The sequence below is a fragment of the Phyllobates terribilis genome, unplaced genomic scaffold (assembly GCF_046119375.1).
Source record: "Phyllobates terribilis strain yellow unplaced genomic scaffold, ASM4611937v1 Scaffold_12__6_contigs__length_324123572, whole genome shotgun sequence".
In the NCBI taxonomy this organism is placed as follows: Eukaryota; Metazoa; Chordata; class Amphibia; order Anura; family Dendrobatidae; genus Phyllobates; species Phyllobates terribilis.
In genome coordinates, this window is record NW_027362772.1 from 87,911,452 (window position 1) to 87,925,456 (window position 14,005).

The 14,005-nt window shown below is 62.3% G+C and overlaps 1 protein-coding gene across 15 annotated transcripts in view; it reads left to right on the forward strand.

Moving 5' to 3' along the window:
* The window catches only part of HSPG2 (heparan sulfate proteoglycan 2), a 456,402-nt gene that overhangs the window by 85,547 nt on the left and 356,850 nt on the right, over positions 1 to 14,005 (forward strand). For all 15 annotated transcript variants that reach the window (XM_073656045.1, XM_073656041.1, XM_073656043.1 and 12 more), the window contains one exon: positions 6,293 to 6,418. In XM_073656045.1, the coding sequence (XP_073512146.1) occupies positions 6,293 to 6,418 (126 nt within the window). The remainder of the gene's footprint in view (positions 1 to 6,292; positions 6,419 to 14,005) is intronic.

Sequence of the window (14,005 nt, forward strand, 5' to 3'; positions counted from 1 at the left end):
GCAAGCTTTCTCCATGTCTCCTAGAGCGCTCCCACCCTGGCAGGCTCTCTCCATGTCTCCTGGCGCGCTCCCCCCCGGCACGCTTTCTCCATGTCTCCTGGAGCGCTCCCCCCCGGCACGCTCTCTCCATGTCTCCTGGCGCGCTCTCTCCCCAGCACCCTCTCTCCATGTCTCCTGGCGCGCTCTTCCCCGGCACGCTCTCTTCATGTCTAGTGACATGCTCTTCCCCAGCACATTGTTTCCATATCTCATAGCGCGCTCTTCCCCGGCACGCTCTCTCCATGTCTCCTGGTGTGCTCTCCCCCGGCACGCTCTCTCCATACCTAGTGACACGCTCTCCCCCGGCACGCTGTTTCCATGTCTCATAGCGCGCTCTTCCCCGGCACGCTCTCTCAATGTCTCCTGGCGCGCTCTCTCCCCGACACGCTTTCTACTTGTCTCCTGGCATGCTCTCCCCCAGCACATTGTTTCCATGTCTCCTAGCGCGCTCTTCCCCGGCACGCTCAATCAATGTCTCCTGGCACGCTCTCTCCCCGACACGCTCTCTCCTTGTCTCCTGGCACACTCTCCCCCAGCACATTGTTTCCATGTCTCCTGGCGCGCTCTTCCCCCCGGCTCGCTCTCTCCATGTATCCTAGCTTGGTCTTCCTCCTACACGCTGTTTCCATGTCTCCTGGCGCACTCTCCCTCGGCACGCTATTTCCATGTTTCCTGGCACGCTCTCCCCCAGCACATTGTTTCCATGTCTCCTAGCGCGCTCTTCCCCGGCACGTTCTCTCCATAGCTAGTGACACGCTCTCCCTCGGCACGCTGTTTCCATGTCTCATAGCGCGCTCTTCCCCGACACGCTCTCTCAATGACGCCTGGCGCGCTCTCTCCCCGGCACGCTCTTTCCTTGTCTCCTGGCACACTCTCCCCCAGCACATTGTTTCCATGTCTCCTAGCGTGCTCTTCCCCGGCAGGGTCTTTCCATGTCTCCTGGCGCGCTCTCTCCCCGGCACGCTCTCTCCATGTCTCCTGGCACGCTCTCTCCCAGCACATTGTTTCCATGTCTCCTAGCGTGCTCTTCCCCGGCACGCTCTTTCCATGTCTCCTGACGTGCTCTCCCCCGGCACGCTCTCTCCATATCTAGTGACACGCTCTCCCTCGGCACGCTGTTTCCAAGTCTCCTAGCGCGCTCTTCACCGGCACACTCTCTCCTTGTCTCCTAGCTCGGTCTTCCCTGGCATGCTCTCTCCCTGTCTCCTGGCGCGCTCCCCCCCGGCACGCTCTCTCCCTGTCTCCTAGCGCGCTCTTCACCGGCACACTCTCTCCCTGTCTCCTGGCGCGCTCCCCCCCGGCACGCTCTCTCCCTCTCTCCTGGCGCGCTCCCCCCCAGCACGCTCTCTCCCTCTCTCCTGGCGCGCTCCCCCCTGCACGCTCTCTACTTGTCTCTTGGCGCGCTCCCCCCCGGCACGCTCTCTCCCTGTCTCCTGGCGCGCTCTCTCCCTCTATCCTGGCGCGCTCCCCCCCGGCACGCTCTCTCCTTGTCTCCTGGCGTGCTCCCCCCGGCACGCTCTCTCCCTGTCTCCTGGCACGCTCTCCACCGGCACGCTCTCTCCCTGTCTCCTGGCACGCTCCCCCCCCGGCACGCTCTCTACCTGTCTCCTGGCACGCTCCCCCCTGGCATGCTCTTTCGCTGTCTCCTGGCACGCTCCCCCCCGGCACGCTCTCTCCCTGTCTCCTGGCGTGCTCCCCCCCCCGGCACACTCTTTCCCTGTCTCCTGGCGCGCTCCCCCCCGGCATGCTCTCTCCCTGTCTCCTGTCGTGCTCCCCCCCGGCACGCTCTCTCCCTGTCTCCTGGCGCGCTCCCCCCGGCACACTCTCACCCTGTCTCCTGGCGCGCTCCTCCCCGGCACTCTCTCTCCATGTCTCCTGGTGCGCCCCCCCCCCCCCCCCGGCACGCTCTCTCCCTCTCTCCTGGCGCGCTCCTCCCCGGCACGCTCTCTCCCTCTCTCATGGCGCGCTCCCCCCCGGAACGCTCTCTCCCTGTCTCCTGGCGCGCTCCCCCCGGCACACTCTCTCCCTATCTCCTGACGCGCTCCTCCCCAGCACGATCTCTACCTGTCTTCTGGCGCGCTCCCTCTGGCACGCTCTCTCCATGTCTCCTGGCGCGCTCCCCCCGGCACGCTCTCTCCCTGTCTCCTGGCGCGCTCCCCCCCGGCACGCTCTCTCACTGTCTCCAGGCGCGCTCCCCCCAGCACGCTCTCTCCCTGTCTCCTGGCGCGCTCCCCCCCCGGCACGCTCACTCCCTATCTCCTGGCGCGCTCCTCCCCGGCACTCTCTCTCCCTGTCTCCTGGCGCGCTCCCCCCCCCGGCACGCTCTCTCCCTGTCTCCTGGCGCGCTCCTCCCCGGCACGCTCTCTCCCTGTCTCCTGGTGCGTTCCTCCCCGGCACTCTCTCTCCCTGTATCCTGGCGCGCTCCCCCCCGGCACGCTCTCTCCCTGTCTCCTGGCGCGCTCCCCCCGGCACGCTCTCTCCCTCTCTCCTGGCGCGCTCCTCCCCGGCACGCTCTCTCCCTGTCTCCTGGCGCGCTCCTCCCCGGCACGCTCTCTCCCTGTCTCCTGGCGCGCTCCCCCCCGGCACGCTCTCTCCATGTCTCCTGGCGCGCTCCCCCCCGGCACGCTCTCTCCATGTCTCCTGGCTCGCTCCCCCCGGCACGCTCTCTCCATGTCTCCTGGCGCGCTCCCACCCGGCACGCTCTCTCCCTGTCTCCTGGCGCGCTCCCCACCGGCACGCTCTCTCCCTGTCTCCTGGCGTGCTCCCCCCCGGCACGCTCTCTCCATGTCTCCTGGCGCGCTCCCCCCCGGCACGCTCTCTCCATGTCTCCTGGCTCGCTCCCCCCGGCACGCTCTATCCATGTCTCCTGGCGCGCTCCCCCCCGGCACGCTCTCTCCCTGTCTCCTGGCGCGCTCCCCCCCGGCACACTCTCTCCCTATCTCCTGGCGCGCTCCTCCCCGGAACGCTCTCTACCTGTCTCCTGGCGCGCTCCTCCCCGGCACGCTCTCTACCTGTCTCCTGGCGCGCTCCCTCCGGCACGCTCTCTCCATGTCTCCTAGCGCGCTCCCCCCCCCCCCCGGAATGCTCTCTCCCTGTCTCCTGGCGCGTTCCCCCCCGGCACGCTCTCTCCCTGTCTCCTGGCGCGCTCCCCCCCCGGCACGCTCACTCCCTGTCTCCTGGCGCGCTCCTCCCCGGCACTCTCTGTCTCCTGGCGCGCTCCCCCACCCGCACGCTCTCTCCCTGTCTCCTGGCGCGCTCCCCCCGGCACACTCTCTCCCTCTCTCCTGGCGCGCTCCTCCCCGGCACGCTCTCTCCCTGTCTCCTGGCGCGCTCCCCCCCGGCACGCTCTCTCCCTGTCTCCTGGCGCGCTCCCCCCCGGCACGCTCTCTCCATGTCTCCTGGCGCGCTCCCCCCCGGCACGCTCTCTCCATGTCTCCTGGCGCGCTCCCCCCCGGCACGCTCTCTCCCTGTCTCCTGGCGCGCTCCCCACCGGCACGCTCTCTCCCTGTCTCCTGGCGCGCTCCCCACCGGCACGCTCTCTCCCTGTCTCCTGGCGTGCTCCTCCCCGGCACGCTCTCTCCATGTCTCCTGGCGCGCTCCCACCCGGCACGCTCTCTCCATGTCTCCTGGCTCGCTCCCCCCGGCACGCTCTCTCCATGTCTCCTGGCGCGCTCCCCCCCGGCACACTCTCTCCCTATCTCCTGGTGCGCTCCTCCCCGGCACGCTCTCTACCTGTCTCCTGGCGCGCTCCTCCCCGGCACGCTCTCTACCTGTCTCCTGGCGCGCTCCTCCCCGGCACGCTCTCTACCTGTCTCCTGGCGCGCTCCCTCCGGCACGCTCTCTCCATGTCTCCTGGCGCGCTCCCCCCCCCCCCGGAATGCTCTCTCCCTGTCTCCTGGCGCGTTCCCCCCCGGCACGCTCTTTCCCTGTCTCCTGGCGCGCTCCCCCCCCCGGCACGCTCACTCCCTGTCTCCTGGCGCGCTCCTCCCCGGCACTCTCTGTCTCCTGGCGCGCTCCCCCACCCGCACGCTCTCTCCCTGTCTCCTGGCGCACTCCCCCCGGCACACTCTCTCCCTATCTCCTGACGCGCTCCTCCCCGGCACGCTCTCTACCTGTCTCCTTGCGCGCTCCCTCCGGCACGCTCTCTCCTTGTCTCCTGGCGTGCTCCCCCGGCACGCTCTCTCCCTGTCTCCTGGCGCGCTCCTCCCCCCGGCACGCTCTCTCCCTGTCTCCTGGCGCGCTCCCCCCCGGCACGCTCTCTCCATGTCTCCTGGCGCGCTCCCCCCCGGCACGCTCTCTCCATGTCTCCTGGCTCGCTCCCCCCGGCACGCTCTCTCCATGTCTCCAGGCACGCTCCCCCCCGGCACGCTCTCTCCCTGTCTCCTGGCGCGCTCCCCCCCGGCACGCTCTCTCCCTATCTCCTGGCGCGCTCCTCCCCGGCACACTCTCTCCCTATCTCCTGGCGCGCTCCTCCCCGGCACGCTCTCTACCTGTCTCCTGGCGCGCTCCTCCCCGGCACGCTCTCTCCCTGTCTCCTGGCGCGCCCCCCCCCCCCCAGCACGCTCTCCCCCTGTCTCCTGGCGCGCTCCTCCCCGGCACGCTCTCTCCCTGTCTCCTGGCGCGCTCCCCCGGCACGCTCTCTCCCTGTCTCCTGGCGCGCTCCTCCCCGGCACGCTCTCTCCCGGTCTCCTGGCGCGCTCCTCCCCGGCACGCTCTCTCCCTGTCTCCTGGCGCGCTCCCCCCCCCAGCACGCTGTCCCCCTGTCTCCTGGCGCGCTCCTCCCCGGCACGCTCTCTCCCTGTCTCCTGGCGCGCTCCCCCCCCCCCCGGCACGCTCTCTCCCTGTCTCCTGACGCGCTCCTCCCCGGCACGCTCTCTACCTGTCTCCTGGCGCGCTCCCTCCGGCACGCTCTCTCCATGTCTCCTGGCGCGCTCCCCCGGCACGCTCTCTCCCTGTCTCCTGGCGCGCTCCTCCCCCCGGCACGCTCTCTCCCTGTCTCCTGGCGCGCTCCCCCCCGGCACGCTCTCTCCATGTCTCCTGGCGCGCTCCCCCCCCGGCACGCTCTCTCCATGTCTCCTGGCTCGCTCCCCCCGGCACGCTCTCTCCATGTCTCCAGGCACGCTCCCCCCCGGCACGCTCTCTCCCTGTCTCCTGGCGCGCTCCCCCCCGGCACGCTCTCTCCCTATCTCCTGGCGCGCTCCTCCCCGGCACACTCTCTCCCTATCTCCTGGCGCGCTCCTCCCCGGCACGCTCTCTCCCTGTCTCCTGGCGCGCTCCTCCCCGGCACGCTCTCTCCCTGTCTCCTGGCGCGCTCCCCCCCCCAGCACGCTCTCCCCCTGTCTCCTGGCGCGCTCCTCCCCGGCACGCTCTCTCCCTGTCTCCTGGCGCGCTCCCCCGGCACGCTCTCTCCCTGTCTCCTGGCGCGCTCCTCCCCGGCACGCTCTCTCCCGGTCTCCTGGCGCGCTCCCCCCCCCAGCACGCTGTCCCCCTGTCTCCTGGCGCGCTCCCCCCCCCCGGCACGCTCTCTCCCTGTCTCCTGGCGCACTCCTCCCCGGCACGCTCTCTCCCTGTCTCCTGGCGCGCTCCCCCCCCCGGCACGCTCTCCCCCTGTCTCTTGGCGTGCTCCTCCCCGGCACGCTCTCCCCCTGTCTCCTGGCGCGCTCCCCCCCCAGCACGCTCTCCCCCTGTCTCCTGGCGCGCTCCTCCCCGGCACGCTCTCTCCCTGTCTCCTGGCGCGCTCCCCCCCCCGGCACGCTCTCTCCCTGTCTCCTGGCGCGCTCCTCCCCGGCACGCTCTCTCCCTGTCTCCTGGCGCGCTCCCCCCCCCGGCACGCTCTCTCCCTGTCTCCTGGCGCGCTCCCCCCCCCAGCACACTCTCCCCCTGTCTCCTGGCGCGCTCCTCCCCGGCACGCTCTCTCCCTGTCTCCTGGCGCGCTCCCCCCCCCGGCACGCTCTCTCCCTGTCTCCTGGCGCGCTCCCCCCCCGGCACGCTCTCTCCATGTCTCCTGACCATATCCATGATCTTTGCTTGCTGTCAATGAATCCGCACATTCTCAATTAGATTGCGTTGCTTTGTGTCCTGACCAGAAAGCAGCGTGTGAGCCGGGCGTGCGCTGGTCCCTGATCTCTGAGACTGCTCTGTATCATCCATGTATTCATACCCAGTCTGTACAGAGCAGACATGTTCACACTGACATGTTGGAGCCCCCCAGAGATCCTGCCATGTGTGATACGTCCCCCTCCTCTCTCTGCAGTCACACCTTCACCGCGCTCCTGCTCCACCGAGGAGTTCACCTGTAATAATGGCGAGTGCATCCCGCTAGAATTCAAGTGCGATCAGCGGCACGACTGCCGGGACATGTCCGACGAGAAGGATTGTGGTGAGTGAAACTAAAGGGACAGATCCATAAAGCCGAGGTCCCCGGTCTTATCTGGTGTCCGGACAGATCTATAAAGCCGAGGTCCCGGTCTTATCCGGTGACCGGATAGATCCATAAAGCCGAGGTCCAGGGTCTTATCTGGTGTCCGGACAGATCTATAAAGCCGAGGTCCCGGTCTTATCCGGTGACCGGATAGATCCATAAAGCCGAGGTCCAGGGTCTTATCTGGTGCCCGGACAGATCCATAAAGCCGAGGTCCCGGTCTTATCTGGTGTCCGGACAGATCCATAAAGCCGAGGTCCCGGGTCTTATCTGGTGTCCGGACAGATCCATAAAGCCGAGGTCCCGGGTCTTATCTGGTGTCCGGACAGATCCATAAAGCCGAGGTCCAGGGTCTTATCTGGTGTCTGGACAGATCCATAAAGCCGAGGTCCCGGGTCTTATCTGGTGCCCGGACAGATCCATAAAGCCGAGGTCCCGGTCTTATCTGGTGCCCGGACAGATCCATAAAGCCGAAGTCCCGGGTCTTATCTGGTGTCCGGACAGATCCATAAAGCCGAGGTCCCGGGTCTTATCCGGTGACCGGACAGGTCCATAAAGCCGAGGTCCCGGGTCTTATCTGGTGTCCGGACAGATCCATAAAGCCGAGGTCCCGGGTCTTATCTGGTGCCTGGACAGATCCATAAAGCCGAGGTCCCGGGTCTTATCTGGTGCCCGGACAGATCCATAAAGCCGAGGTCCAGGGTCTTATCCGGTGACTGGACAGATCCATAAAGCCGAGGTCCCGGGTCTTATCTGGTGCCCGGACAGATCCATAAAGCCGAGGTCCCGGGTCTTATCTGGTGCCCGGACAGATCCATAAAGCCGAGGTCCAGGGTCTTATCCGGTGACTGGACAGATCCATAAAGCCGAGGTCCCGGGTCTTATCCGGTGTCCGGACAGATCTATAAAGCCGAGGTCCCGGTCTTATCTGGTGCCCGGACAGATCCATAAAGCCGAGGTCCCGGGTCTTATCTGGTGTCCGGACAGATCCATAAAGCCGAGGTCCCGGGTCTTATCTGGTGCCCGGACAGATCCATAAAGCCGAGATCCCGGGTCTTATCTGGTGTCCGGACAGATCCATAAAGCCGAGGTCTCGGGTCTTATCTGGTGTCCGGACAGATCCATAAAGCCGAGGTCCAGGGTCTTATCTTGTGCCCGGACAGATCCATAAAGCCGAGGTCCCGGGTCTTATCTGGTGCCCGGACAGATCCATAAAGCCGAGGTCCCCGGTCTTATCTGGTGTCCGGACAGATCCATAAAGCCGAGGTCCCGGGTCTTATCCGGTGCCCGGACAGATCCATAAAGCCGAGGTCCCCGGTCTTATCTGGTGTCCGGACAGATCCATAAAGCCGAGGTCCAGGGTCTTATCTGGTGCCCGGACAGATCCATAAAGCCGAGGTCCCCGGTCTTATCTGGTGTCCGGACAGATCCATAAAGCCGAGGTCCCCGGTCTTATCTGGTGTCCGGACAGATCCATAAAGCCGAGGTCCAGGGTCTTATCTGGTGTCCAGACAGATCCATAAAGCTGAGGTCCCGGGTCTTATCTGGTGTCCGGACAGATCCATAAAGCCGAGGTCCAGGGTCTTATCTGGTGTCCGGACAGATCCATAAAGCCGAGGTCCAGGGTCTTATCTGGTGTCCGGACAGATCCATAAAGCCGAGGTCCCGGGTCTTATCTGGTGTCCGGACAGATCCATAAAGCCGAGGTCCAGGGTCTTATCTGGTGTCCGGACAGATCCATAAAGCCGAGGTCCAGGGTCTTATCCGGTGTCCGGACAGATCCATAAAGCTGAGGTCCCGGGTCTTATCTGGTGCCCGTACAGATCCATAAAGCCGAGGTCCCGGGTCTTATCTGGTGTCCGGACAGATCCATAAAGCCGAGGTCCAGGGTCTTATCTGGTGCCCGGACAGATCCATAAAGCCGAGGTCCCGGGTCTTATCTGGTGCCCGGACAGATCCATAAAGCCGAGGTCCCCGGTCTTATCCGGTGTCCGGACAGATCCATAAAGCCGAGGTCCAGGGTCTTATCCGGTGCCCGGACAGATCCATAAAGCCGAGGTCCCGGGTCTTATCCGGTGTTCGTACAGATCCATAAAGCCGAGGTCCCGGGTCTTATCCGGTGTCCGGACAGATCCATAAAGCCGAGGTCCAGGGTCTTATCCGGTGCCCGGACATATCCATAAAGCCGAGGTCCCGGGTCTTATCTGGTGTCCGGACAGATCCATAAAGCCGAGGTCCCGGGTCTTATCTGGTGCCCGGACAGATCCATAAAGCTGAGGTCCAGGGTCTTATCTGGTGTCCGGACAGATCCATAAAGCTGAGGTCCAGGGTCTTATCTGGTGTCTGGACAGATCCATAAAGCCGAGGTCCCGGGTCTTATCTGGTGTCCGGACAGATCCATAAAGCCGAGGTCCCGGGTCTTATCTGGTGTCCGGACAGATCCATAAAGCCGAGGTCCCGGGTCTTATCTGGTGCCCGGACAGATCCATAAAGCCGAGGTCCCGGGTCTTATCTGGTGACCGGACAGATCCATAAAGCCGAGGTCCCGGGTCTTATCTGGTGCCCGGACAGATCCATAAAGCCGAGGTCCCGGGTCTTATCTGGTGTCCGGACAGATCCATAAAGCCGAGGTCCCGGGTCTTATCTGGTGCCCGGACAGATCCATAAAGCCGAGGTCCCCGGTCTTATCTGGTGTCCGGACAGATCCATAAAGCCGAGGTCCCGGGTCTTTTCCGGTGACCGGACAGATCCATAAAGCCGAGGTCCCCGGTCTTATCTGGTGCCCGGACAGATCCATAAAGCCGAGGTCCCCGGTCTTATCTGGTGTCCGGACAGATCCATAAAGCCGAGGTCCAGGGTCTTATCTGGTGCCCGGACAGATCCATAAAGCCGAGGTCCAAGGTCTTATCTGGTGCCCGGACAGATCCATAAAGCCGAGGTCCCCGGTCTTATCTGGTGTCCGGACAGATCCATAAAGCCGAGGGCCAGGGTCTTATCTGGTGTCTGGACAGATCCATAAAGCCGAGGTCCAGGGTCTTATCTGGTGTCTGGACAGATCCATAAAGCCGAGGTCCAGGGTCTTATCTGGTGTCCGGACAGATCCATAAAGCCGAGGTCCCGGGTCTTATCCGGTGTCCGGACAGATCCATAAAGCCGAGGTCCAGGGTCTTATCTGGTGTCCGGACAGATCCATAAAGCCGAGGTCCAGGGTCTTATCTGGTGTCTGGACAGATCCATAAAGCCGAGGTCCAGGGTCTTATCTGGTGTCCGGACAGATCCATAAAGCCGAGGTCCCGGGTCTTATCTGGTGCCCGGACAGATCCATAAAGCCGAGGTCCCCGGTCTTATCTGGTGTCCGGACAGATCCATAAAGCCGAGGTCCAGGGTCTTATCTGGTGCCCGGACAGATCCATAAAGCCGAGGTCCAGGGTCTTATCTGGTGCCCGGACAGATCCATAAAGCCGAGATCCCGGGTCTTATCTGGTATCCGGACAGATCCATAAAGCCGAGGTCCCCCGTCTTATCTGGTGTCCGGACAGATCCATAAAGCCGAGGTCCCGGGTCTTATCTGGTGCCCGGACAGATCCTTAAAGCCGAGGTCCCGGGTCTTATCTGGTGTCCGGACAGATCCATAAAGCCGAGGTCCAGGGTCTTATCTGGTGTCCGGACAGATCCATAAAGCTGAGGTCCCCGGTCTTATCTGGTGCCCGGACAGATCCATAAAGCTGAGGTCCCGGGTCTTATCTGGTGCCCGGACAGATCCATAAAGCTGAGGTCCAGGGTCTTATCTGGTGTCTGGACAGATCCATAAAGCCGAGGTCCCGGGTCTTATCTGGTGTCTGGACAGATCCATAAAGCTGAGGTCCAGGGTCTTATCTGGTGTCTGGACAGATCCATAAAGCTGAGGTCTCGGGTCTTATCTGGTGTCTGGACAGATCCATAAAGCCGAGGTCCCGGGTCTTATCTGGTGCCCGGACAGATCCATAAAGCCGAGGTCCCGGGTCTTATCTGGTGTCTGGACAGATCCATAAAGCCGAGGTCCAGGGTCTTATCTGGTGCCCGGACAGATCCATAAAGCTGAGGTCCCGGGTCTTATCTGGTGCCCGGACAGATCCATAAAGCCGAGATCCCGGGTCTTATCTGGTGTCCGGACAGATCCATAAAGCCGAGGTCTCGGGTCTTATCTGGTGTCCGGACAGATCCATAAAGCCGAGGTCCAGGGTCTTATCTTGTGCCCGGACAGATCCATAAAGCCGAGGTCCCGGGTCTTATCCGGTGCCCAGACAGATCCATAAAGCCGAGGTCCCCGGTCTTATCTGGTGTCCGGACAGATCCATAAAGCCGAGGTCCAGGGTCTTATCTGGTGTCCGGACAGATCCATAAAGCCGAGGTCCCGGGTCTTATCTGGTGCCCGGACAGATCCATAAAGCCGAGGTCCCCGGTCTTATCTGGTGTCCGGACAGATCCATAAAGCCGAGGTCCAGGGTCTTATCTTGTGCCCGGACAGATCCATAAAGCCGAGGTCCCGGGTCTTATCCGGTGCCCGGACAGATCCATAAAGCCGAGGTCCCGGGTCTTATCTGGTGTCCGGACAGATCCATAAAGCCGAGGTCCAGGGTCTTATCTGGTGTCCGGACAGATCGATAAAGCCGAGGTCCAGGGTCTTATCCGGTGTCCGGACAGATTCATAAAGCCGAGGTCCCGGGTCTTATCTTGTGCCCGTACAGATCCATAAAGCCGAGGTCCGGACAGATCCATAAAGCCGAGGTCCAGGGTCTTATCCGGTGCCCGGACAGATCCATAAAGCCGAGGTCCCGGGTCTTATCCGGTGTTCGTACAGATCCATAAAGCCGAGGTCCCGGGTCTTATCCGGTGTCCGGACAGATCCATAAAGCCGAGGTCCAGGGTCTTATCCGGTGCCCGGACAGATCCATAAAGCCGAGGTCCCGGGTCTTATCTGGTGCCCGGACAGTTCCATAAAGCCGAGGTCCCGGGTCTTATCCGGTGCCCGGACAGATCCATAAAGCCGAGGTCCCGGGTCTTATCCGGTGCCCGGACAGATCCATAAAGCCGAGGTCCCGGGTCTTATCCGGTGCCCGGACAGTTCCATAAAGCCGAGGTCCCGGGTCTTATCCGGTGCCCGGACAGATCCATAAAGCCGAGGTCCAGGGTCTTATCCGGTGCCCGGACAGATCCATAAAGCCGAGGTCCCGGGTCTTATCTGGTGCCCGGACAGTTCCATAAAGCCGAGGTCCCCGGTCTTATCTGGTGTCCGGACAGATCCATAAAGCCGAGGTCCCGGGTCTTATCTGGTGTCCGGACAGATCCATAAAGCCGAGGTCCCGGGTCTTATCTGGTGTCCGGACAGATCCATAAAGCCGAGGTCCCGGGTCTTATCTGGTGTCCGGACAGATCCATAAAGCCGAGGTCCCGGGTCTTATCTGGTGCCCGGACAGATCCATAAAGCCGAGGTCCCGGGTCTTATCTGGTGTCCGGACAGATCCATAAAGCCGAGGTCCCGGGTCTTATCTGGTGTCCGGACAGATCCATAAAGCCGAGGTCCCGGGTCTTATCTGGTGCCCGGACAGATCCATAAAGCCGAGGTCCCGGGTCTTATCTGGTGTCCGGACTGATCCATAAAGCCGAGGTCCCGGGTCTTATCTGGTGCCCGGACAGATCCATAAAGCCGAGGTCCCGGGTCTTATCTGGTGTCCGGACAGATCCATAAAGCCGAGGTCCCCGGTCTTATCTGGTGTCCGGACAGATCCATAAAGCCGAGGTCCCGGGTCTTTTCCGGTGACCGGACAGATCCATAAAGCCGAGGTCCCCGGTCTTATCTGGTGCCCGGACAGATCCATAAAGCCGAGGTCCCCGGTCTTATCTGGTGACCGGACAGATCCATAAAGCTGAGGTCCCGGGTCTTATCTGGTGCCCGGACAGATCCATAAAGCCGAGGTCCCGGGTCTTATCTGGTGTCCGGACAGATCCATAAAGCCGAGGTCCAGGGTCTTATCTGGTGCCCGGACAGATCCATAAAGCCGAGGTCCAAGGTCTTATCTGGTGCCCGGACAGATCCATAAAGCCGAGGTCCAGGGTCTTATCTGGTGTCTGGACAGATCCATAAAGCCGAGGTCCCGGGTCTTATCTGGTGTCCGGACAGATCCATAAAGCCGAGGTCCAGGGTCTTATCTGGTGTCCGGACAGATCCATGAAGCCGAGGTCCCCGGTCTTATCTGGTGCCCGGACAGATCCTTAAAGCCGAGGTCCCGGGTCTTATCTGGTGCCCGGACAGATCCATAAAGCCGAGGTCCAGGGTCTTATCTGGTGTCCGGACAGATCCATAAAGCCGAAGTCCCGGGTCTTATCTGGTGCCCGGACAGATCCATAAAGCCGAGGTCCCCGGTCTTATCTGGTGTCCGGACAGATCCATAAAGCCGAGGTCCAGTGTCTTATCTGGTGTCTGGACAGATCCATAAAGCCGAGGTCCAGGGTCTTATCTGGTGTCCGGACAGATCCATAAAGCTGAGGTCCATGGTCTTATCTGGTGTCTGGACAGATCCATAAAGCCGAAGTCCAGGGTCTTATCTGGTGTCTGGACAGATCCATAAAGCTGAGGTCCCGGGTCTTATCTGGTGTCTGGACAGATCCATAAAGCTGAGGTCCATGGTCTTATCTGGTGTCCGGACAGATCCATAAAGCCGAGGTCCAGGGTCTTATCTGGTGTCCGGACAGATCCATAAAGCCGAGGTCCATGGTCTTATCTGGTGTCTGGACAGATCCATAAAGCTGAGGTCCAGGGTCTTATCTGGTGTCTGGACAGATCCATAAAGCCGAGGTCCAGGGTCTTATCTGGTGTCTGGACAGATCCATAAAGCCGAGGTCCAGGGTCTTATCTGGTGTCCGGACAGATCCATAAAGCCGAGGTCCCCGGTCTTATCTGGTGCCCGGACAGATCCATAAAGCCGAGGTCCCGGGTCTTATCTGGTGCCCGGACAGATCCATAAAGCCGAGGTCCAGGGTCTTATCTGGTGCCCGGACAGATCCATAAAGCCGAGGTCCCCGGTCTTATCTGGTGCCCGGACAGATCCATAAACCCGAGATCCCGGGTCTTATCTGGTGTCCGGACAGATCCATAAAGCCGAGGTCCCGGGTCTTATCTGGTGCCCGGACAGATCCATAAAGCCGAGGTCCAAGGTCTTATCTGGTGCCCGGACAGATCCATAAAGCCGAGGTCCCCGGTCTTATCTGGTGTCCGGACAGATCCATAAAGCCGAGGGCCAGGGTCTTATCTGGTGTCTGGACAGATCCATAAAGCCGAGGTCCAGGGTCTTATCTGGTGTCTGGACAGATCCATAAAGCCGAGGTCCAGGGTCTTATCTGGTGTCCGGACAGATCCATAAAGCCGAGGTCCCGGGTCTTATCCGGTGTCCGGACAGATCCATAAAGCCGAGGTCCAGGGTCTTATCTGGTGTCCGGACAGATCCATAAAGCCGAGGTCCAGGGTCTTATCTGGTGTCTGGACAGATCCATAAAGCCGAGGTCCAG